The sequence below is a fragment of the Tachypleus tridentatus genome, chromosome 3, assembly GCF_004210375.1.
Source record: "Tachypleus tridentatus isolate NWPU-2018 chromosome 3, ASM421037v1, whole genome shotgun sequence".
NCBI lineage: Eukaryota > Metazoa > Arthropoda > Merostomata > Xiphosura > Limulidae > Tachypleus > Tachypleus tridentatus.
This window is the reverse complement of record NC_134827.1, coordinates 69,395,344-69,419,037: the sequence shown is the minus strand read 5'-3', so window position 1 is coordinate 69,419,037 and position 23,694 is coordinate 69,395,344. Positions and strand designations below refer to the sequence as shown.

Here is a 23,694-nt window from a genome sequence, read left to right as displayed (position 1 = left end):
CTTTGCAGCTTCCTCAGGGTTAGTTAATATAGACAACTATTTGATATTAGTTGTCAAATGATTTTCTCTTGGTTTGTTTATTAAATTATCTATTTACAAATATCTGATATAATATTTTTGTGCTAAAATGTATTCGCGATAGTTCTGTAATACTATTCTTTGTATATATAGCAATATTAATTAAGTGTGGAATATGTTTTCGATACATACTGTATGAATACAAAGTATTCTGTTATATATTGGTTGGTTGGTTGATTTAGTGTTTTATGGCACAAAGCAGCAAGGCTATCTGAGCCAAACATCTGGTAAAAAAGGTAAAATTAAAGGAAATTTAGTAAAATTCATAAAAGGAAATTAAGGTAAAACAAAATAAAGTTAAAAAAAAAAACAAATAGCATAAAACCAATGTTTACATCTAGTCTACAACGATAAGAGAAAAACTACAGTAATTCAAGTTGTAAAGGACTTTCTGTAGCGTAACTGTAATTATCATAACTCACCAGGAAGCCTAACAGGTAAGTACAAAAACCACCGTCAGTCACTTGAAGTTGGCCTTTCCAGTCCTGGTTCCGAGTTATTTGACGTTATGGCCATTTTTAAAAAGGAAAGTAATAAAAAGGTTTTAAAAGACGTGTAGCAAAATTATAATAATAACTCGCCAGAATGACTAACGGGTAGTTCAAACAGCAGCGTTAGTCACCTGAAGTTGGCTTTCCAGTCCTGGTTTCGAGTTATTTAACGTTACGGCCATTTTCTAATTTCAAATTGAACCAGATGGACTTTGATTCTTAAAAGGGAACCACATTTAAAAAGGTTTAATGTATAAATTAAAAAACTTAAATAACATTAAAAAGATTAATGGTTTTTAAAACACTAAAAACTTTATCAAAGTGGACAATGTCACCATTACCAATAACACTTTCTAACGTTATGGACAAACCTTGGAACAGAACATGTTTAAAATGGTGCTGTCGTTGAGAGTCGTAACGACGGCAAGAAAGTAAAATATGGCTTATCACAGACTAAACACTGGTGCATCAGTTCCAGATAAAAGAAAACAATGAGTTAAAAAAAACTGTGACCAATGCGTAGTCTAGTTATAATAACTTCCTCTTCCCGATCCTTACGGAAGCAAGATGGCCAAAGTCCAATATAGGGTTTTATTTCGAAAAACTTGTTTTCGCGTTGCTCACTTCAGGTCGACTGTCAGCTGGCACGGAGCCGAGCCTTGAATACTGGACCATAGTCCATATATGGAACAGGCACAGCGGTGATAGGCACCAGAGCAGATAGATTTAGCTATGGTGTCAGCGAGCTCATTCCCGCGAATATCCAGAAAAACGGGATAGAAGTAGACGTTAAAGAGAAGTGGGCAAGTCGGTTTTGCATATTGGCGAGAACAGGGTGTGAACTAACGTGAAGCGATTCCAGGGCCAGTAGAGAACTAAGTGAGTCAATATAAATAGTGTAGTTTGAGTATTGCTCAGCTTCTATGTGATCCAGGGCGAGAGAAATGGCATAAAGTTTTGCATTGAACACAGAAGCTGTAGAGGGGATTTTGCATGCAACCACCAAACTGCAACAAACCATGGCAGAGCCCACGGAGTCACCTGATTTTAAACCATCCTATAAATAGGAATGGAAAGATGGTTCGAAAGATGTTCAGCAAATAAAAGACGGTACTTCCAATCGGGAGTATCTGCTTTTCTCAGATGACTTAAAGATATATCACATTTGGGGTATGTAATAAGCCATGGTGGGATGGGCTGACCATTGAATACAGCAACGTTATCCAAGGATAGCCCCAGCTCATCCAACTGCGTCTGGATACGAAGGCCGAAAGGAGCAATGGCAGACCATCTGTTCTGAAAAAGTTTGGCCCACCGCGGAAGGAAAACAGAATCCCAGGTGGGATGCTTTGATAAGGAACGAAGTTTTGAAACATGTAGTAAAGACAGATGCAAACGGCGGAGGCGCAAAGAAGATTCATCAGAACCTATGTATAAGCTCTTAACTGGGGAAGTGCAGAAAGCTCCAGTGCAGAGTCGACGTCCTTGAAGATGAATGGGGTCCAGCATCGTTAAGGTCGAGGGTCTGGCAGAGCCATAGACCAGTGATCCCTTGTCGAGTTTTGATCGAATAAGAGCACAATATATCTTTAGTATAGAACATCGATCCGCTCCCCAAGTGGTGGTAGAGAGGACATGGAGGATGTTCAGTGTCTTGTACATTTGACCCGTAGCTGCTTGTGTGGTATAAAGGTCAGCTTACTGTCAAAGATAAGCCCCAAGAACTTTGTCTCAGAGACCATGGGCAGCATAACTTCACTGATATGGAGTTCGGGATTAGGGTGAATACCCCATTGGTGGTAAAAGTGCATGTTTTACATGCACTTTCTAAAATTTCCGGTTTTAGAAAGAAAGAAATTAATGCTGTTTGCTGTGATCCACTTCAGTAAACAATTGAGGGCAGTCTGTATCTACTGTTCAATGTACCTCATATTCGACGACTTACATGAGATGTGAAAGTCGTCGACATAGAGCCTGTTTGCAACAGTGAGAATGAGTTGTTCAGTGATGGCATTAATTTTTATACTGAAAAGTGTGACACTCAAAACACAGCCCGGAGGGACTCCGAGTTCCTATAGAAAAGAACGGGAAAGTGTCGAAACCACAAGAACTTGGAATCGCCTGTTCATTAAAATTTTAATAGAAATGAGTAAATGACCACGTCACCCATATATATGGAGGTCTCACAAAATGCCATACCTCCATGTTGTATCATAAGCCTTCTCAATGTGAAAGAATATTAATACAAGATGTTGTCGTTTGAGAAAGGCTTCTCTGATCGACGTTTCAAGTCGAATCAGGTGGTCCATGGTGGAGTGCTGTCGTCGGAACCCACACTGGGTAGGCCAGAGAAGGTTGTTTGATTCAAGGAACCAAACAAGACAAGCATTAACGATCCTCTCTAAGGTCTTACAGAGACAGCTTGTCAAAGCAATTGGACGGCAGTTTGAAGGAATCTTGGGATTCTTCCCAGGCTTAAATAAAGGTAGGTCAATAGCCTGGTGCCAGGCATCAGGGAAAACAATCTCCTGCCAGATCTGGTTAAAAAACAATCAGAAGACTAGCAAGAGAAGCAAGTGATAGATGATGCAGCATGTCATAATGTACATCATTAGGTCCAACTGATGCACTGCCATACTGATGAAGGGCCAGTTTAAGTTCCACCAATGTAAAGGGACAATTATAATTATAGAGTCAACAGCTCGAAAGGAAAGAGGTGATCGCTCTACCCGAGTCTTGATGGCCAGGAAGGTAGAGGAAGAAGTAGAAGTGCTAGATACCTGGCAAAAGCTTTCACCTAGAGTATCAGCAATACTCCGGGTATTAGCTACTTCCTAGCTATCAGAAAGGAAGATCGAGAGGGGAACAGAATTATATTGCCCACTGACGTTTCAAAACTTGTCTCATATGGCTTTGGACGTGTTGAGGTTTTAGGAATACATTGAGCAGCTACTTGTATAATATAGTCAGTTATTGCTGCCACACAGTCGTCTATTGATTGCTTACAGACGAGCGCAGGATCAAGTTCTGTGAGAGCAGTAAAAGAGGGCCAGTTTGCCTGATCCGGCTTCCACTGGGGAACGCGGGTCGGGTGGCATCGACCACGGCTAGTCTCTCAAAAGTATAGGAAAATAATCACTGCCTCATGGATTATTATCAACCCTCCATGAAAAATGGGAGAATAATGAAGGGGAACAAATGGAGAGATCAATAGCAGTAAAGGACTGACTAGGTGCATGAAAATAAGAAGAAGAATCGGTATTGAAAAGAGAAAGGTTGTGATCAGAGAGCATATGCTCCACAGAAAGGACCCTCCTATCAATATCAGCATTTCCTCAGCGAGGATGATGTCAATTAAAATCCTTTAGGATTAAAAAGGGAGACGGCAACTGTTCAATGAGATCATTAAGGTCTGATTGATCATATGTCTCTCCAGGCGACAGGTAGATAGAACAAACAGTGATGGTATGGCCCAAGGAAACTCGGATGGCTACGGCCTCCAAGGGTGTGTGGAGTGGCAAAGATAGGGTGGGCACATATTGATCAACCAACAGTGCCACCACTCCATGCACTCTGTCATTTCTGTATAAAGAAAACTGCCAGTAACCTTGCCGGCACGTTTCAGAAATGTTTCCTACAAGGAAAGACATACAGGATGGTAGGAAGCAATCAGTGTTTTGATGTCATCCAGATTTGAATGTAAACCTTAACAGTTCCATTCTATCAAGGTGGCCATTTTTAATTACGTGTAGGTGGATTGTGTGGAGAACGCTTCTGTTTACGACAACGTCTTTTTTCCTTATTGTCCTTATTCGAGGGAGGCCTATCGACCTCCTGGGTCGATTGTGCAGGTCTTTCCAGTGACTGAAGGCGCGAACGAATGATTGTTTAGCATCTTGGGGTGGGAGAAGAAGATGTATCCGAGGAAATGCCTATACTTGTAACCGAAGGATGTGGATCTTGGGGTTTGTTGGAATGTATGGGAGACAGAGATGGGTGTTGAAGTTGATTCATCAACTTTTTAACCATGGAGGTCGAAAGGCCTTTCATTTGTTTTGAGAATGATTCTTTTGGAGGCACAGAGAGATCTGTCTGCACTTTCACTGTAGTTGTGGAACGAAGTGCAGCAGCATATGTCCGAGATCAAGCAGTGGGCAGCAATTTTTGAGCCTCAAGATAAGTAATGTTATGAATCGTTTTCAAACACTGTACCTCTTTTTCTTCCAACCTTTTAGTACAAGAACGAAAGTAGAACAGGTGAGAGCCATTGAAAATGATGCAATGAGTGTGTGTTTCACACTCATAGGCATCATGGTCCTTGCCACCACAACGAGCACACGTCAGAGAACCACAACATGACGTCTTTGAGTAACCAAACTTCTGACACTGGAAACATTGGAGAGGGTTTGGAATGTATGGCGTACCCTGCAATTAAGATAACCTGCCTCGATGATGGCAGGTGGACGTGGTGATGTAAATGTCAGAACGAGGATATTGGTGGGCATTGTAATTCCATCTTTGCAAGTGGATAGACGTCTCACTGCAGAAACTCCTTGAGTGGAGAAATCAGCTAGAATCTCTAACTCGGGGATGTTCTTCAAATCCCTCTCAACAATAGCTCCTCGTGATGAATTCAAAGTAGCAAGGTGTAACCTCAATAGGGATTATCTATGAATTACCAATTACCTTTGAATTCAAGAGGAATTTACTGTGTTGAAATGTGAATGTTTCCACCAATATGTCACCAAATCGAAGCTTCTTTACTGACTTTGGAGAGCTAACTAGTCCCTCCAGTCCTTTATGAATAAGAAAGGAGGTGAGACAATTGCTCTAAAGATTTGTTTGAAAGAGAATGTAGGATAAGAAAATGAGGTACAACAGGTGGTACAGATGTAGAAGATTGTTGCTCAGAAACTTCAAGACGTGGTCGTTTACCTATGGACTGTTTTTTCACTATTTTATTTAATTTTTTATTTGGAGGATCCATAATAAAAAAGGGAGATTTCGGTGCCCACTGACCCCACCCACCATGGAGCTCTACGAGGGAACACACTACAATGTCAAACAAGGAACACTGCAACAACGCCAGGGTCTCGTGAGCACTATACCCAAACACCAGCATCAGATACAGTGTCCACAAAACCTGTTGAGAACTTCCAACACTGGTGCTTGGTCGACCCTAGCCCAAGTGGACCAGTCGATTGACCCAAGGGGGCCATCCCAAGGCCGCCTGTCTACAGGAATTCAAGGCCAAAGTAGTGTATTTGGGTTGGACCCCTCAACCACCAGGATCCTCTCCTCTCCTTCACGGGTCGCCACGCGTGGCAAACATGTGGGTGGATGTTTAGATCCCAGAGGAGGTAAACTGAAAGAACAAAACCTTCCCTGGGAAGTCCCCATACCACGTACAGGAATCCACACCAAGGGGCTGTTGTATGTATGTGAGTTCTTTTGTGAAAAACTGGCAGTTTATAGATAAAACACTGTTTCTAATTATAGATTTAAGCGATTTTATATTTGTATTCATTTAATTTATTTTATAAACATTGGTTTTTCAATATTAACTTATGAAAGGCCCGTCGTGGCCAGGTAATTAGGAGCTCTTGACTCTAACTTGAGGGTCGCGGGTTCGAATCAAAGATGAAGCGTAAGCATCGTGGCTATTTAATAATACATTCTTTATGACGAGAAACCCACTTCAAATAAAATTGTATCTCATTAACTTTGTCAACCTGAAGATGACCTAAGAAGGTGAAAACGTTGTTTTCTGCTTATCAATAAAAATGTTAATACACATACCAGCCGTTCTGAGATATATTAATAACACATTATTAAAATTGATAATAGGCGTATTAGATGATTATTGCAGTAAAAATGTAAGGCGTGATTCGGAAACAGCAAAATCATTAATAATACAAAGTGGTAGATCCTTGCATAAAACAACAACAGGTTTAGCTTGTTTGGGAATTTTGCACAAAGCTACACGAGGGCTATCTGCGCTAGCCTTCCCTAAATTAGCACTGTAAGACTAGAGGGAAAGCAGCTAGTCATCACCACTCGCCACCAACTCTTACGCTACTCTTTTACCGACGAATAGTGAGATTGTACGTTACATTATAACGTCTCCACGGCTGAAAAGGTGAGTATGTTTAGTGTGATGGGGATGCGAACCGGCCACCCTCAGATTACTTGACCATGACGGGTCAAAACAAAAGTGTTTTAAGGTTGTCTCTAGAGCAAGAGGGTAGTAACCTATATCTGTTTTCAGTAATACTTATAGCGGGCCACTTTCACACCAGCAATTGAAAAAGTTAGACTTTTGGAAGCGAAAAAACGAAAAACATATTTTAAGTGACATGAAAAATGTAAGTGATACAAGTAATTATCTTAAATAAATTTGTATTTACTATAAAGTCCCCCGCTGATACAGCAGTAAGTCTACGGATTTACAACGCTAAAATAAAGGGTTCGATTCCCCTCGGTGGATTCAGCAGATAGCCCGATGTGGCTTTGCTATAAGAAAATACACAGATAAACACACATTTTCTATAACTCCAGATTTTCCTTCTTACATAAAGCGACTTTCTTTGTTTACATGCTTTGCAGCAGTTTTACTGCAGTTAAGCTTAAGTTGACTGATGTTTATAACTGTCAGATCTACATGAAAATATTGTAATGTACAGCTTCTGCATTGTCTCTTTGTTATAACAAAGAGACAATGCAGAAGCTGTACATTACAGACAGTATTCCAGACCTTATGATGAAAAAAAAGAAGTTGTCTTATCTGTAAACACACATATCAACAAAATGCTTCTTAGTTTGGACTGTCGGTGCATTGTAAAAATGATGGTCAAATCCCACCATATATGACCCAAAAGTTGGTGGTAGGTGCTGTTTATTATCTTCCTTCCCTACAATCTATAAATTCAAAGTTAGGGTCGACTAGTACAGGTAACCTGTGTAGTTTTGTATGGCTGCACTGTTTCAAAGCCAGATTAATTAGTATGAACTTTAATTTAAACCTGATGGCATTTTCATCTGTAGGGCTGAAACCTGTGCATTTCCTCGGCTGAGAATTTCTAATAACGTCAACTTCATATATTTCAGTTTTTAGCATAAATTTCTCAATCATGTTGTGTTAAAAAGACAAAAATATAAAACTGTGTTATCTGGCACTTTTAAAAGGAGAACCTTTTTTATTCAAGGATGAACTGTTTGCTCTATATGAAGGATAGTCCATTTTTGAAAAACATTCGGATTACAGGGTTTTGTATGTTATCTTAACTTGGTTTTCAAACTATTTTAAATACTATCAATGCATTAATAATTTAAGCATTGTAAGGTTATGATGGTCTTGTCCTTATAGTCTCTTGAGTGGGAAGTATTCAAGTTTTCGTGCTGAAAAGAAAAAAACACCTTGCCATTCTCACATAAAAAAAATGTAGGAGCACAGTCCATTATAAATGTTAACCCTAAAATACACTGTGATAAATACTGCCCATTTGTGGTGGAGTTAATATTGTACTGTCTTTTACAACATAACGTTTACCCTTGAGAACTAGGATTGTTGTAGGGTGTTAGTTTTCAATATCCTCGTTTTTATTTCTGGTCATTTTGTTTGATTTATAATAAAAGTATCCTTTTTGTATTTTTACAGCTCAAATTTTAATATTAAATTCTTATTAAAACAAACAGCCTACCTAGATTGTAAATAAAAATCAACCTAACAATAACTGTAACTTATTAATATACTTTTCTTAATTACAAGGATTACAATACTTTATTTTATCAATTGGGTATACTCACTATTAGAGGTGCTTTCAGCCATAATCCCAAGATCATCGAAGATACATCCAACTTTAGAGATTGATTTTCATTCTAGATTCATAATATGCAAATATAACAATGCAAAACAATATTTATAATGAAAGTATAATAATAATAAAATTAAACCTTCTGATTAATAATGTTAATAAAAGAAAAATTTGTTGTTGTTTTTTTATAATTTCGCGCAAAGCTACTTGAGGGCTATCTGTGCTAGTAATTCCTAATTTAGTAGTGTAAGACTAGAGGAAAACAGCTAGTCATCACCACCCACCGCCAACTCTTGGGCTACTCTTTTATTGACCAGAACATTATAACGTCCCCACGGCTGAAAAGGTGAGCATGTTTGGTGAGGCGGGGATGCGAAACCGCGACCCTCAGATTACGAGTCGCAAGCCTTAACCCACCTGGCCCTGCCGGGTCTACAAGAAAAATTTAAAAAAGTATGGTGTACATTGCAGCAATAAACCGCATGCATTGTGACAAATCTACTTATGTATGGAATATGTAAATGTAACTGGTTTGCTTCATGTACTATCAAAATAAAACACCACTAACAGCAAAGATCGTCAACCTTTGACCTAAGGCAGAGTGGTTATAGTGGATTTTCTTTTGTAGTTTGCCTGTTACTCATAACTGTTTTTTTATAATCATTAATTGTTAGTTTACATTTTTCACACCTCTTCTGGTAGAAGTTTTTACTAAATATTTCATTTACCTTGCAGATTTCACGACACTTTACACATTCACCCCTAGCAACACTTTGTAATTGTTTAAAGCCCATCAAATGACCCTGACAGTGCAACTTTGGAGATCTCTGAGGCAGATTACTACACATATTACTGTTTTTCAGCTATAGTAGAAGGGCGAGGATTGGCTCGTGGGGAAGTGGGGATGGCTAGTTTGGACCTCAGGAATCCAGAGCTACTGTTATCACAGTTTTCAGATACCCAAGCTTATGTGAAGGTTCTTACAAAGCTTCAGATACTGGAACCCATTGAGGTAGTATTTAAAATTACCTTTTGAAGTGTTTATCCATAATATCTGATAAGTGTTTGTTTTATTATTGAATACTACAAGACATGTACCAATTATTATTATTATTGTTGATGTATGTGTATCTATATACATACATAATATAAACTAAGTAATTATATGTTTAACATTTAATAGATAATATAAACTATATAGCTCATTTCTGTCCAAAGTACAAGTCTGTATAGTAGTCAAACCAATAAGCTGAGATTAAAGCAACTTACTATAATAATTCTTGCTCATGACAGAAGATTTCTCAAGTTTAAAGTTTGAATTCACAAATAGCAGGCTAATCTCTTTTAAGTAGGGATACCATATGTATTGATTACATATTATTAAAACCTTTTTATATTGATTTGTTGCATAAGAAGAAAACTAACAGTTGTATGATATTTAGATTATAGTACCTAACACAGCCTTGGAGAATGACACAGGGTCAAGACTTGTCCAACAAATCACTGACCAGTATCCTGACACCACAATTGCCACTGTTCAAAGAAAGTATTTCAATGAGGCCAAAGGGATACAGTATATTAATCATCTTTGTGTTCCTGAGTACAGTTCAGTAGAGATGGAGGTTGCTACTAAGTGAGAGTTGAATTTAAGATATAATTATTGTATAACATAAATTGTTATGCATAGTTTTGTGTATGTTAATCTCTGTAAACCACTTGTCTGCATAGACTGCAGTATATATATTTCTTCATGATGACAAGAAACCCACTTTGTTAACCTGAGGATGACTTAAGAAGGCTGAATCATTGCTCTGTACTTTATTTTAATTAAAGTTTTAATACCCATACCAGCAGTTTTGAGAATACATGTATATATATTATTGTGTGACATTTGAAAAGCACAGCTTGTTAGCCCTTATAATTATGGGACTGTGCAACATTATACAACAGAGCACTGTTTTCACACTCTTTGTAGACAAAACTTTGGGTAATTCATTTTTATAGAGTTAAACACTTTGAGAATCCTAATAAGCTACATTAAGCTACTACCATGAATACCCATTTCCACAAGATTGCATACTCATAGCTCAAAATATCCCTGAATTATTTTTACAGTTTTCAAATCTTCAGTTTAATCTACTCCATACAAACTATTAGTACATTCTGGAATAACATTTCACTTAATGTTAACAGTCTTACCCAACACCAAATCAATATTTCTTCATTACATGAGGGCACACTGTATTATTAGGGTTTTTAGGATAGTTGTAGAATGTAGTTAACATATAAAGTTAATTTATAGTTTGTTACCAACTGTTGCATATGATGACACACACTCACCCAAGTGAAATACACACAAAATAGAAATTTTACTGAAATATATAAATACAGATGTTCTAACTTATTCTGGGTTGTTTCATTTATCTGTCTAATTTCACTAAATGTTTAATTTACAATAATATTCACCAAGTTCTTCTGTATGTTGAAAATATTAATTTATCTTTTATTAAATAAAAAAAAATGAGTATATGAAGAAAGTTTTTATTCACCAGCATGTGTGTATAACACAAAACTAGTCAGCTTTGTAGTTTTATTGAATTATTGCAACTGGTTGTTAGAGTGAAGAGAAAGGTTTATGTAAACATTCAGATGGAGTTACAAAATGTGTTCACACAGGACAAGTATGAAATAATGTAATACTGTTGTATAAATATTTAGACAGAATTAAAACATTTATTCACATAAGATATGTATGGAATGATGTAATAGTGCAGGAGTTCCCAAAATGTATTTCGTGGCCTCCTGGGGGTCCACGGTAGTACATCAAATTTATGAAATTAAGATTTATTGAAGGAGTAATGAATAAAATAAAATGCCAAGACATTATAAAACTAATGTAGTAATATATATATAAAGCCCATTTTAGTATAGAATGAATTATGTGAATTAATTGTGCTACTTGACATTGTTGCCTACCAGTCACAAAAGCAAGACAGTTGTTTTCCAGTGGGATTGACACATGAAATATAGAAATAAGATAAATGTGGAGCCAGATCTTCATTTGAAATTGTCAGACATTGACCCAGAAATTCACAAGGTTATTTCAGCAAAGGAGTATCATTCGTCACAGGAACTTGAATTAACTTATTTGTTTGTTGTATTAATTTCATTTAAATTTATGTAAACCAGTGTTGTGTGTATTATTTTTTTCTTTATTGTTTTGAAACATTATATATATATTGCAGTTTACTTTCAGGTACTACTGTCTTGCTGCTAGTGCTGCCTTGCTGAAATATGTTGAATTTATACAAAATGTACTGTATGCACCTCATTCTCTCAAGATCATCTTCCGAGGAAGTGAAAACACAGCTCTCATTGGTAGGTATCCACAGTTCTACTGGATCATCAGTCTTTATGATCTTAGTCTAAACCCTGGATGACATTCCACTAATATTTCTTATGGATTGGGTGAGAGCAAAAAGGAAGGTTATAGAGGGACTATCAAAATAGTAATATATATATATATATATTCATGTTATTCATGCACATAAGAAAGGAGGTGGGTGGTGAAAGGTGTGATTTTGCACCTTAAATTGCATTGATATGTGTATAAAATAGATATTATAGTTAACAAATATAAAACCTTTGTTGGAAAATGTTTTCTACTGTTTTCGGACTTTAACTGTGTTGTTTTACTGAAGTTTGAAGCTAATGGCTATATTAGTGTAAATTAACTCTTTTCAGTTGAAATGGAAATCACTGATATCCCATTACTTGTTAGTGCCACATGGAAATATACTTAACTAAACTTACTACAAACTTATTAAATGATATCTAGTTTCATCTTATAAAAGCTTGTATAACTTGACTTAGTATTTCTATGATTTGTTACTGTGAATTTCCAAAAGTTACAAAATTATGAAATTATACTCTCATAACCAACTTCAGCATGGTTTTATCACTCATTTACTTTTTCCTTCAGAAAAACTTTTATAAGTTTTTACTATGCTTCCACCTCTGTTTTTATCCAATAAATGTTTAAAATAACATAAATTAACATACACATCAGAACCAAATCATCAGACAATCCATACCACAAGTTTCAAACTCTATCAGAAAAAGTCATTTTGAAAGAAGAAATTTGAATGTAAATTGACAAAGCTTAAACCTACTTTTCTTGGTATCCATAATTAAAGAGATATAATAGACATGTAATAGATATAATATTGAAATGACAAGAAAGCATGAATAAAATGCGAATATCTGAATGATTGGAACAGTTAAATGTACGTTCATGAGGTTTTGATTTGTCCTAACATTTTTTTTTTTTTTACATTGTCAACATATTTCTGTAAGACTTGTTTGTTTTGAATTCCTTGCAAAGCTACATGAATGCTATTTTTGGTAGCTGTTCCTAATTTAGCAGTGTAAGATTATAGGGAGAGCAACTAGTCATTATCACCCACCACCAACCCCTGGGTTACTCTTTTACTAAGAAATAAGGTGAAAGAGTGAGCATGTTTGGTGTGATTGGAATTCAAACCTATGACCCTCAGATTACAAGTCTTGTACCCTAACCTCCTGGCCATGCCATGTCCTTTTGTAAGATTCATATGTCAGTACAATATGCATAACTGTATATATTAAAAGAAATACACTCATTACTTTAAGAAGAAATGATAACTATGTTAGATAGATGCAATTTTACACTTGATCCTTTGTTTTATATAATAATTATTACTATGATAACTTGCAGATTTTGCTACAGCAAAGAACCTGGAGCTTTTAGTTAATCTTTGTGACCCAAAGAGTGGCCACAGTTTGTTTGGCATCCTTCACCATACCAAAACTGTTGGTGGTTCTCGATTCCTTAGAGCCAACATCCTTCAGCCCCCTTGTCATCAGGAGACTATTGAAACTCGACTAAACTGTGTAGAAGAACTCACAGAAAATGAAGAACTGTTTTTCAGTTTACAGGTACTGATTTTTAAGTATGGAATTGAAATAGTAATACTTTTTTCTTCCTCATATTCTTGTAAATTATGATAAGTTTGTAAAATGCCATTTCAAAAGCTTATAGTTGTTTTCATAAATAAATTTGGAGCATATTAAAACTTTATTTTATGAAACTATTTCCTTTGAAGGAAATTATAATTAAGTCCTAACTAAATAATTGAAGTAATTATTGTAATTTTATAGTTTCATGTAATGTAAATAACCTTCCTAAACCTAGCATTTAATTACATTCTCTCTCTCTTCAAACTTCTATGGTAATGTAAAACATAACATTAGATGCAAGTGCATTCATAAATTGATTGGAATTATGTTGTTGAGTTAGTTTATTTATTGTAAAGTGTAAAGCTATGCAATGAACTGTCTGGGCTGTGCCAACCATGAGTGTGAAAGCTCAGATTTTTTCATTTTTATCCTTTACTCTTATCACTGAAGATGAATTATATTATGAAGTAGCTAAAGTTAAGTTTCAGTTAACAGTTTAAGAGCCAATAGAACATTTTGTAGTTCTAGTATAAAAAGGCTAAATTAAATTTCTTTGTATAAAACTAGTTATACACTGACTACAACAAGACTTATATTTTTAACCACGTTTTTTTAGTAAGTTATGTTCATGTTGTTAATGTATCAAATCCAATGAGAACATTACACTTGATGTGATCATTCACACATACCCTCACCACCTGTGGTTTAATGGGAATTTTCAGATTCAACTTCTCATGGTGGACAAAGCATAAACACACCCACTGTTTAACTCTGGGCTAATACAAACAAAAGTTAGTGGTCAGCCTTAGTTGATAGTTTGACATTATGGTTAAATCTAGCATACTTTAGTGTTATAGATATAATTATTAACTCTATTGTTTTGCAGTGATGTTAAAGACCAGAAAGAGGTTTATGAATGCAGCCTCAGAATAGTCTTAAAATTCCTTTTTCAAAAACTGAAGAGTTTATTTTTTGCAGTCTGTTTGTTTTTCCTTACTTGTAGTTTCATGAATTGTTTTTATGTGGTGGTAATTGCAGGCAGTGCTGGGATGGTTCATGGACATAGAACACCTATTGTCACTTTGTATTCAAATTCCGAAACAGGAGAATGCCCACACAGCTGAGCAGAAAATCACAAACATCATTTACTTGAAGCATACTTTAGAGTTGGTTGAGCCACTCAGGGCTGCTCTTGATCATAGCAACAACCCACTTTTCAGGACTTACTATGAGGTATTGGAGTTATAAGCATAGAATTAGAAACCTTTATCTATTATAAATCATTTAGTCTCAACCCATTATACAGGATATTATAAAAAATATTAGAAATATGAACAAAGAATTAGATACTTATACTTATTAAAGGGCACTGCATTGAACAACTCATTTTTATCAGTTAAATCTTTGACTAGAGTGCCTCTGTAATCTTTTTCAACAAAAAGATCATTTAGTCTTAATCCACTTTACAGGATTTTATAAAAAGCATTGGAAAAATGGGCACAGAAGTAGGTACTTGTACTTATTTGGGGAAATTGCTTTGAACAACTAATTTTATCAGTTAAATCATGAACCAGGATTCCTCTGTTATCTTTTCCAACAAAGAGTTCATGCTGATTGGCCCCACCTCAATCACTTTTTAGTCCTTCTCCATTTTAATATTACAGACTTGTAAAAAAATATTGTTTGAAACAGTTTTTCTGTTTAGAGTTTCATAGTTTTGATCAAATACAGCCACAAAATATATACTACGATCAAAATTTGGTTAGTATTGAAAAGAACATAAATAATAGTATCAGCTCTTAGAGAAACTGTGAAGTGGCATTATAGGTTTAAAATAAATGGTGTTAAAGAATATTGAAATTTATTATTTTTTGGTTAGTAAAAAGTTGCTACTGTTTTTTTTTCACATATAAATCATAAGCCTTGAGGTTTATAACACTTAACCTCTAAAATATTATCCATTAGTTGGTAATCTGTGGGACGTAACAATAAGAAAGAAACTATTGTTTCTCCTATTATGAACTCTAATGCTTAAAATAATATAATGATCATATGTCAAATGTGTTGCAATTTTTAAAGTAAATGCTGTTTGGAATTAAACACAAAGCTACACAATGGGCTATCTGTGCCTTTAAATGTGAGTAAAATGTTGTAAAGTATTGAGTGTGTACATAATTTCTAACTTAATGATAATTCTCCAATAAGCTACATGTTGGTTATTGCCTGAATGTCATTGTGTAGTGAGATAATTAATACATTATTACAACAATATGAACCTTTCATATTGTGAAAGCATGTGAAATTACATTTCTGTGTCATTGCATTAAGCATTAAACGTGTTGATCTTTGCTTCAGTCTTTAAAGGATGAGAGGTTTCAAGAGCTATTGGAGATGATCCAGCAGGTTGTTCATGACGATACTCGCTACCAGAAGGGAGCTCTTAACATGAGGTCACAAAAATGTTTTGCTATAAAGGTAAAACAGTTGTAAATTTTAAATGAATGACTGAATGATGCAGACAGTAATGATTAGCATTAGTTATTTAATATACAGTTCAAACATATACATCACCAGGCATATGTATACAAGATGGAAAACATTGTGAGGAACTTGGTATAGAAAATCAAAGTGTTGTTATGATCTTCAGGTCACTAGGAATATGTTTCTCATGAAAAACTCAGTTTGTGACATCACAAACATACAAATGCATGAAGTGTGCACATGATATAAAAACTTTTAGAGTGCAGTACAAACAGAAAGAAAAAGTCCAAAACTAATCCAGAAGAGACTGACAATATATCAGCTCTAACAGTTAGTGACCTGTCATTCTAAAGACTGCACCAGCCAGATACAGAAGTTATCTTACCTTCTTGCCAGAAATGAAACATCACTCAGTCCTCCCATATGTTGTTACATGCTATTGCAAATAAATGTCAAAATGGTACAGAAAACATTGAGTTATTAAATAATTCTAACATAACAATAAGAAAAAAATATTTGAATAAAGAATGATTAACTTTGATTTTATATAATAATAGTTTGATAACACTTCAGAAGATGTTTCCTGTCTACCTCCTTAGTTCCTATATCATAACTTTCCTAATATTTGTAAAGGGTGATTTACAACAGGAAGGAGATAAAGCTTTACCATATGTACAAAGTGAAAGTAGCAGACAGATAATAAAACCTAGCCGAGTATGTAAAGTAAATATAACAAATGTCAAATAAAGCTTATTCTGGTATACTAAGTAAATGTGACAGGTGTAAAATAAAAGTTATTCAAGTATAGTAAGTAAATGTTCCAGATGTAAAATAAAAGTTATTCTGGTATAGTAAGTAAATGTGACAAAAGTAAAATAAAGCTCATTCTGGTACAGTAAGTAAATGTGACTTATTCCAGTGTAATAAGTAAATGTAAAATAAAAGCTTTTTCTTTTATAACTAGTAAATGTCACAGAAGTAAAACCAATCCTATTATGGAGCAGTAAGAATATGTGACAAGTGTAAAAGAAAGCTGTTTATGGTATATCAAGTAAATGTGACAGATATAACATAAAGGTTATTGTGGTATAGTAAGTAAATATTGTAGGTGTAAAATAAAGCTTACTCTCTATAGTAAGTAAATGTGACAGATGTAAAATAAAGTTTATTTTGGCATAGTAAGTAAATGTGACAGATGTAAAATAAAGCTTATTCTGGTGTAGTAAGTAAATGAGACATGTAAAATAAAGCTTATTTTACAGTTACTTCAGTTCTATGGCATAAGTCTAGTTACATTGATCAATAATCATAGTTACATTCAGATTTGAAATCATAATTTAGTTTACTCTTTGAAATATAAAATAAGTTAAAACTTTTCATTAGTCTTTGTTATTTTAATATTACCTGTAATACTAGTAATACTGGCTCCAGGAATCCACACAAATAAAGTTAATGGGATGAAGTATAAAAGATGAATGATAACGAAAATGAAGTAAGCACAGGCTTCAGTTCATTATGCCTTAGCTTTCCATCTAGCAGAATTATTTTTAATTCTATGTATTTACAATTCTGTTCCTGTATGGGGTGTAGTCTCTGTTAATCCTATTCACATTTTATCCTCCATCTTGTTTTCTAGCTTTGTCATACCCTATCAACTCTCACACAGGAAATGTCCCCTACATGTTGGGGTTTTTGCTAGTTTAGGTCTCTCCCTCTGCAAGTGGCTTCTTTGGTTTTAGGATCTGATGGGATGGGACATTGTCTTGTACCATTTGTTTACCATCTATTTCTAATAGGAACTTATGGTCAGCTATTTTTCTCCACTTGTCCTTTTTTGAGAGGCTACTCCTGTGCAATTAGCATCATGTGGGGTATCTGCAATGCTATATTTTATTCCCATTGCTTTTTCTCTTTCATTCTGAGGTGGTGCTGTCTTTTTTCATGTTCAATATTTGCCACCTTCTCATCCTTTACCTGACCTACCTAAGCATTTTCTATTGGTCATGTATGCTTGATGGTGATTGCTCCCACCTCAATCACTTTTTACTCCTTTCCCATTTTAATATATAGTCTTTTTTTATCACATCTGGGTGGGCAGTTTCTGAAGGAATAAGAATGCCCATGGTATACATTCTTATTTTTCATTTCTCTGAGTGCTACCTTAGGTTTTTCAAACATGATTTGGTGCCAGTTTTGTGCCTTACCCATTAAATATGTGTTGGTTCCTATGTCTTTTTCAGATGGCCTGCATTTTACTCATCTTCTGTATTTTGTTGGACTTTACCAACACCATCACTTTGATATCTCGCTTTTATTAGCTCCTTTCAAATTGGGTTGATCATAACATAATCTGTTTCTTACATATCAACTTTGGTATTTGGATTTTTCTAGATAGGTAAGTTTTCCTGTTACCCACCTAACAATCTCACCTCTTTATGGAGTGTCGTTTTAAATATCCACCTCTGTTATTCAATCACTTATGGTGAACTGTCTCACTACTAATGAGGCTCTAACTCCTTGGGAAGATGTGGTTTCTAATAGGTTTTGTGGAAGAACTATTCCCTTTTGGTCTGGCACACTGTAGTCTTTTCAGAAGATACTGCTTGATCCATGGTCTCTCACTGGGGTTCTTTTGGATTCACCTTTTAACTTTTCCCTCTTTAACTGTATGCATTGGTAATTAAACATATCCCCACATCACTGGATTTACTGCTTTCTCCTGTTAGTCCAAGTTTATTTCTCTTTTCTGATGTTTATTTCCAAAGTTTATGGGCATGGATCAATTAGTAGAATAATTCAGGACAATGGTCTATGGACAAAAGGTTTTACAGTGTCAACACCCTGGCACTTGTAGTTCAATGTGTTTTAGTTCATTTTGTTCCTCTGGTCAGGATTTGACTACTTGTGTTTAATTCTGAATATTTGACAATGGTGTCTTATATCACTCACCATAGAGGTGCATGTTCTTGTTCTCTTTATGAAAGAGAATAGATATACCTTTTTTAAAATAGGCTTGATATAGCAAGGTGATTAGAGAGCTTGATTCATGATATGTGAATCACAAGTTTTAATCCCCCATCCTATCAAACATGCCTGCTTTTTCAGTCATGGGGATGTTATAATGTGATGACCAATGCTACTAGTTATTGGTAAAAAGACTAGTACAAGAGTTGGCAGAGGGTGGCAATGGCTAGCTATATTCCCTCTAGTCTTTCACTGCTAAATTATGGATGGCTAGCACAGATACCCCTTGTGTAACTTTGCACAAACTTCTAAACAAACAAACCAAACCCTATATGAACCCACACACTTGATATATACGTTCTAGCATATGTTCCATGTGCTTTAACCGTTGTTACTAATTACCTTTCCAGTTCTGCCACCCTTTCTTCAAGGAGTGGCCTTGAGATCCTCAAATTTTTGATAGCTCCTCAAATTTTTGATGGATCCAGTTTATAACTTTGGTTTTTATCATTTTTTATGAGGTGATTTTCATGAAACCTGTCACTTCAAGTCAAGTTTTATGATTGATCCTTTCTGGCAAGCACAGATTTGGCTGGATATATTCTTTTTCTTCTGGATTGATTTTACTAAGCTAAAATTTGTGAGATCACGTGGTATACTCTTTTCATCAATTTGGTTTCTTGACATCTTACGCCTTTATTCTTTATTCTTGGTCAAATCTGGATTACCTTCTCTGTCCTGTGCATGCTCTGGGTTGCTTCACTTCTTTTAAGGCTTATTTTCATTGACTCCATTTCCCACAGTTTCATTTCCTTGCACTTCAGTCACTTAAAATTGAACTAAAACCTGCACTGTAAGGCCATGTTGACTTCAGTTTCATAATTTCCATGACCACAAAATGCACACAGTTCACTGCAATCACATAAACTAGAGATGGAGTGTTCTACAAAATCATTCATAGGTTTTTCCTTGCACCACCTTTACTTCATAAATATGCCTATTCCAGACCATATTAACCTATAGACCTTAAGAGAAAAGCAGAAAGGCACTGTTACACATCCCTGTCACTCTGTAGTTTGAATAAATTGGGTCTGGTCTGCTTTTCAAAATAGGGTTTTGTGGTTATGCATTGGACTGTCTCTGGTGTGAACATTCCTCCAGACTCTCAGCTGTATTTTCCCCCTGTTTCTTCCATTAGAGTAACAGAATCCTTATCACTTTTCAGTTTGAAGCCCTTGGGGTGATGGATCATGAAAGTAACCTCATGAATGAAAGATATATAATATAAACAACAAAGACTCCATTCATTTGAGAGAAAAATGGTGGTTTTCTGCTGCTGGTGAATATAATAAGATGTTTTCCACATGGGCACTCCTTCTTTTCATGGGTTTGTCCAAAGAGATGTTATAGATTTGTAGTACACCATCATAATGGTTGGGATCCCTCATTCTACCCCTGCATAATTTTTTTTTTCTGGCAGTTGGGTTTGGAATTAAAGCTGAACTAATCAAAATCATATCCACATGCATGTTGTGCCAATTTGGATCCCTCATTCTATCTCTGTATGGATGTCTGTTCCCAGTAGTGGTGTTTTGGATTTAGAGCTGAATCAATCAACATAAGTTCTCACACATGTGTTCAGGAAGTTCCTGGCTTCTCACTCATCCAAGTACACCATCATAACGGTTGGGATCCCTTATTTGGGATCCCAAGTGTTTTGGGTTACTTTTGGTTGCTTTGTACTACCCCTCAATGTCTTTATTTCAAGGATGTTACTGCATTTAAGGTGGTTCTACTCTGTTTGATTTAAGCGGGTTAAATAAATATTGAAGGATTTTCCCCTCTGTTTAGTTGAACTTGAAATGAAGATGGTATTATTTTCTTTTCTACCCTTGCGTGGATGTCAGTCCCCAGCAGCTTGGTTTTGGATTGTAGTTAACATACCAATAAAATGATTGTTGACCTACTCCAAAATGGATATTGTTTACTGGGGGATACAGTTGACTTGCCATATAGATTCTATTTCGCCCTAGCCAATCTATACCTTGGGGGTCATTCCTTATTTTACCAACATTCTGTTCATCAGAAAGATGTAAGTTATAATTTATAATACACTGGTTAGGATCACTGCCCAACCATTTCCTATCCCATTGAGATGTATTTCTCACAACTTACAACTTGGATAGGTCACATCTTGCCAAAGCGTATACCTAGTACAGAACTGTTACAATCTTCCATGTTATTAAAATTCATTACATTTTCCTTTGGATAATTTTGAAAAATGTTTCTGCTTTGTTTCTCACATTTGCCTCTCCACCTGTTGAATGTGATATTATAGTTGTGTTTATGAGTAGAAGTAAGGTACTTAATTCCACTCATATTTCCCACTCTTCCACCCCACTGTCAACCAGTGCTTACATTTCTGCCTAAACTCAAAGTGATAGTTAAGAAGTATAACATAGAAGAAGTCATGAATCACATGGGTGTGTGGCACTACTATTGCTGTAGGTTTGTCATAAGATAACAGCATGCGAGAATCAGTTACACCATGTGAATTGAGGGATGTGTGGGAGTGACTTATGGCACGTGAAAAAAATGTTTGCAAATAGAGGGCAGCACTGATCTAGAATAGCTATTTTTTTGAGTGGTAGCAAGTACCTGTTAGAAATACCTTTTTCAGTATAAGAAAATTATAACTTTCACCAAACAAATAATTAATGTGGGTTTCTTTTTTCTACATTTTAAACATGCAAGTCTTCCGATATTAATGAGTCTCCTAATGTGTAACATGAATTTGAAGAAAATAAACAAATCAATTTAAAATCAAGTAACATTTCATTGTTTTGTTTTTTCTTATAATTTCGCTGTTTTAAAACTAGCCACTTCAACCTTTTTGTAAATGTTTTGATTTTTCAGCCAAACATTAATGGATTATTGGATGTCGCAAGAAGAATGTATACAGAAAGTATGGACGATGTTGTTGGTAGAGTATTATATACACTTACTCTAGAGAAATTCTAAAAACACACTAAATAGACTTTTTATTAGATTGTACTTCTGTATCAGTGTTTTCTGTAATAAAATATTCTTACTACTTACAATCTAACAACATTATCTTAGAGTATTAAAGACGTAAACAAGTTTGTATTTTCAATTTCAATAACAGAAGAAACACATGCTAAAATAATAACTCTGGAGTTACATGTGAAGATTTTCACTCATGCTTCTAGAAATGATCCATCAACTTGGTGAAAAACACAACTTACCCCTGAAGATCAGTTACAACATGCTAAAGGGATTATATATACAGCTTTGCTGTGATAGAAGGCCTAACATTACTGTAAAACATCTCCATCCTGTCTTCATCAAGGTGGTAAAGAAGAAGAACACACTAAGTTTCACAACTGAAGATTTGGTAAGTTTCTTTTATCACACTATATTACATGTTTGATATTTTAAAAATAAACCAATACATGATTATCTGATCTGTGCATTCAGTGATGTCGAGAAAACCCACTTGTAGAGAAATATATAAATATTTTCTCAACCCAAACGAGCCGTTTTTTACATATATATGATCCGTGCATTATCTGGAAATTTAATTACCGTATATATGGAATGTCATATTTAGTTATTTATTAATGGTGGAACAAAAGTGACAAGATGAAATGTGAATTTGAAATCACACCTAATATTCCATTAAATTATATGAGAGAAAAGTGAAAAACGGTTAATTATATAGATAACTGTATTTTTCTTTTTGTTGCCTTAAAGCTAAATACAGGTAACCCTATGATTACGGGTATACCTGCATTGCACATCATGAGGTTTTACTTTGTTACATTTAAAAGTTAATTAAGCAATCTTACTCTCAATATATATTAATGAAATTAACATTAATAATAAAATGAGCATTAAGAGTTACATTATAGTTCAAAGTTTTACATTGCCTAAGTTTTATTTTAAAAGAAACCTTAAAGAAAAATCTGTAAACTTCAGTTTGATAAAAAAGTTTAAAAATTTTTAACTTTTTGTCTCTGTAACTTGAATAGTTCTGCCTGTAAACTATACTTCTATTTACAAACAGAAACTATTATTCTTAACTCTGTTGAAGGCAAACTGAAGTTTATTATGAGTCATTTCTAAAAAACAAATAAAATCATGACCTGTATCAGCTTAATATTTAACTACTACATCTTCATAAAGAGCTATCAATATCCTACAAGTCCACTAATCTAGTGAAACACCATCATTCAAAAATTTATGATTGATACACGTGTTTAGAAAGTTTATATTATAGTAAAATAATATAAAAAATTCTTGACTTTATTATAGCTTCAAGACAGATCATTTCAACAATGCTAAATAAATAACATGTATAAACCAATAAACACACTATTAATATCATTGTCCTTAGAATAGAAGACATTAACATCACCACACTAATTACCAATCTTTGGATTTGTTTATTTTAGGTTCCTTTTTCTTGATTAAAATGATTTCTTTAATTTTTTGTCTAGAAAGTTATGGAATTTAGATAAGATATTGAAGTGGTATCTGCTTGTGGTAGGCTATATTCTTTTCCATAAAGTTCTGCAATAACTTTGTTAGTACTGAGGTTTTGAATGTCACACATAGGTTCAGATATTATATCATGGATTGGCAAGTTCTTACTATATACATACTGGAGCATCTGTCATAAGTTACTTCATAAACAACATTTTTTTTATGCCATCCATCATGTAGGGCCTGGCATGGCCAGGTAGTTAAGGCACTTGACTCGTAATCCGAGAGTTGCAGGTTCGAATCCCTGTTACACCAAACATGCTTGCCCTATCGGCCATGGGGTGTTATAATGTGACAGCCAA

General features: G+C 35.0%; 1 protein-coding gene and 1 long non-coding RNA gene across 3 annotated transcripts in view; one reads left to right on the top strand and one right to left on the bottom strand.

Annotated features, from left to right (window-relative positions):
- The window catches only part of LOC143247092 (mutS protein homolog 4-like), a 97,118-nt gene that overhangs the window by 32,925 nt on the left and 40,499 nt on the right, over positions 1 to 23,694 (top strand). The window contains exons 8-15 of the mRNA XM_076494544.1: positions 9,247 to 9,395; positions 9,826 to 10,016; positions 11,640 to 11,761; positions 13,140 to 13,360; positions 14,420 to 14,614; positions 15,737 to 15,856; positions 21,743 to 21,809; positions 22,057 to 22,241. Of these exons, the coding sequence (XP_076350659.1) occupies positions 9,247 to 9,395; positions 9,826 to 10,016; positions 11,640 to 11,761; positions 13,140 to 13,360; positions 14,420 to 14,614; positions 15,737 to 15,856; positions 21,743 to 21,809; positions 22,057 to 22,241 (1,250 nt within the window). The remainder of the gene's footprint in view (positions 1 to 9,246; positions 9,396 to 9,825; positions 10,017 to 11,639; positions 11,762 to 13,139; positions 13,361 to 14,419; positions 14,615 to 15,736; positions 15,857 to 21,742; positions 21,810 to 22,056; positions 22,242 to 23,694) is intronic.
- LOC143247093 (uncharacterized) overlaps positions 7,563 to 23,694 on the bottom strand; it is a 34,487-nt gene continuing 18,355 nt past the window's right edge. The window contains exons 2-3 of one of the 2 annotated variants that reach the window (XR_013026368.1): positions 8,376 to 8,447; positions 7,563 to 7,967 (exon numbers count right to left, since the gene is read on the bottom strand). This is a non-coding gene — a long non-coding RNA (uncharacterized LOC143247093). The remainder of the gene's footprint in view (positions 7,968 to 8,375; positions 8,448 to 23,694) is intronic. The other variant, XR_013026367.1, reaches the window with a different exon arrangement.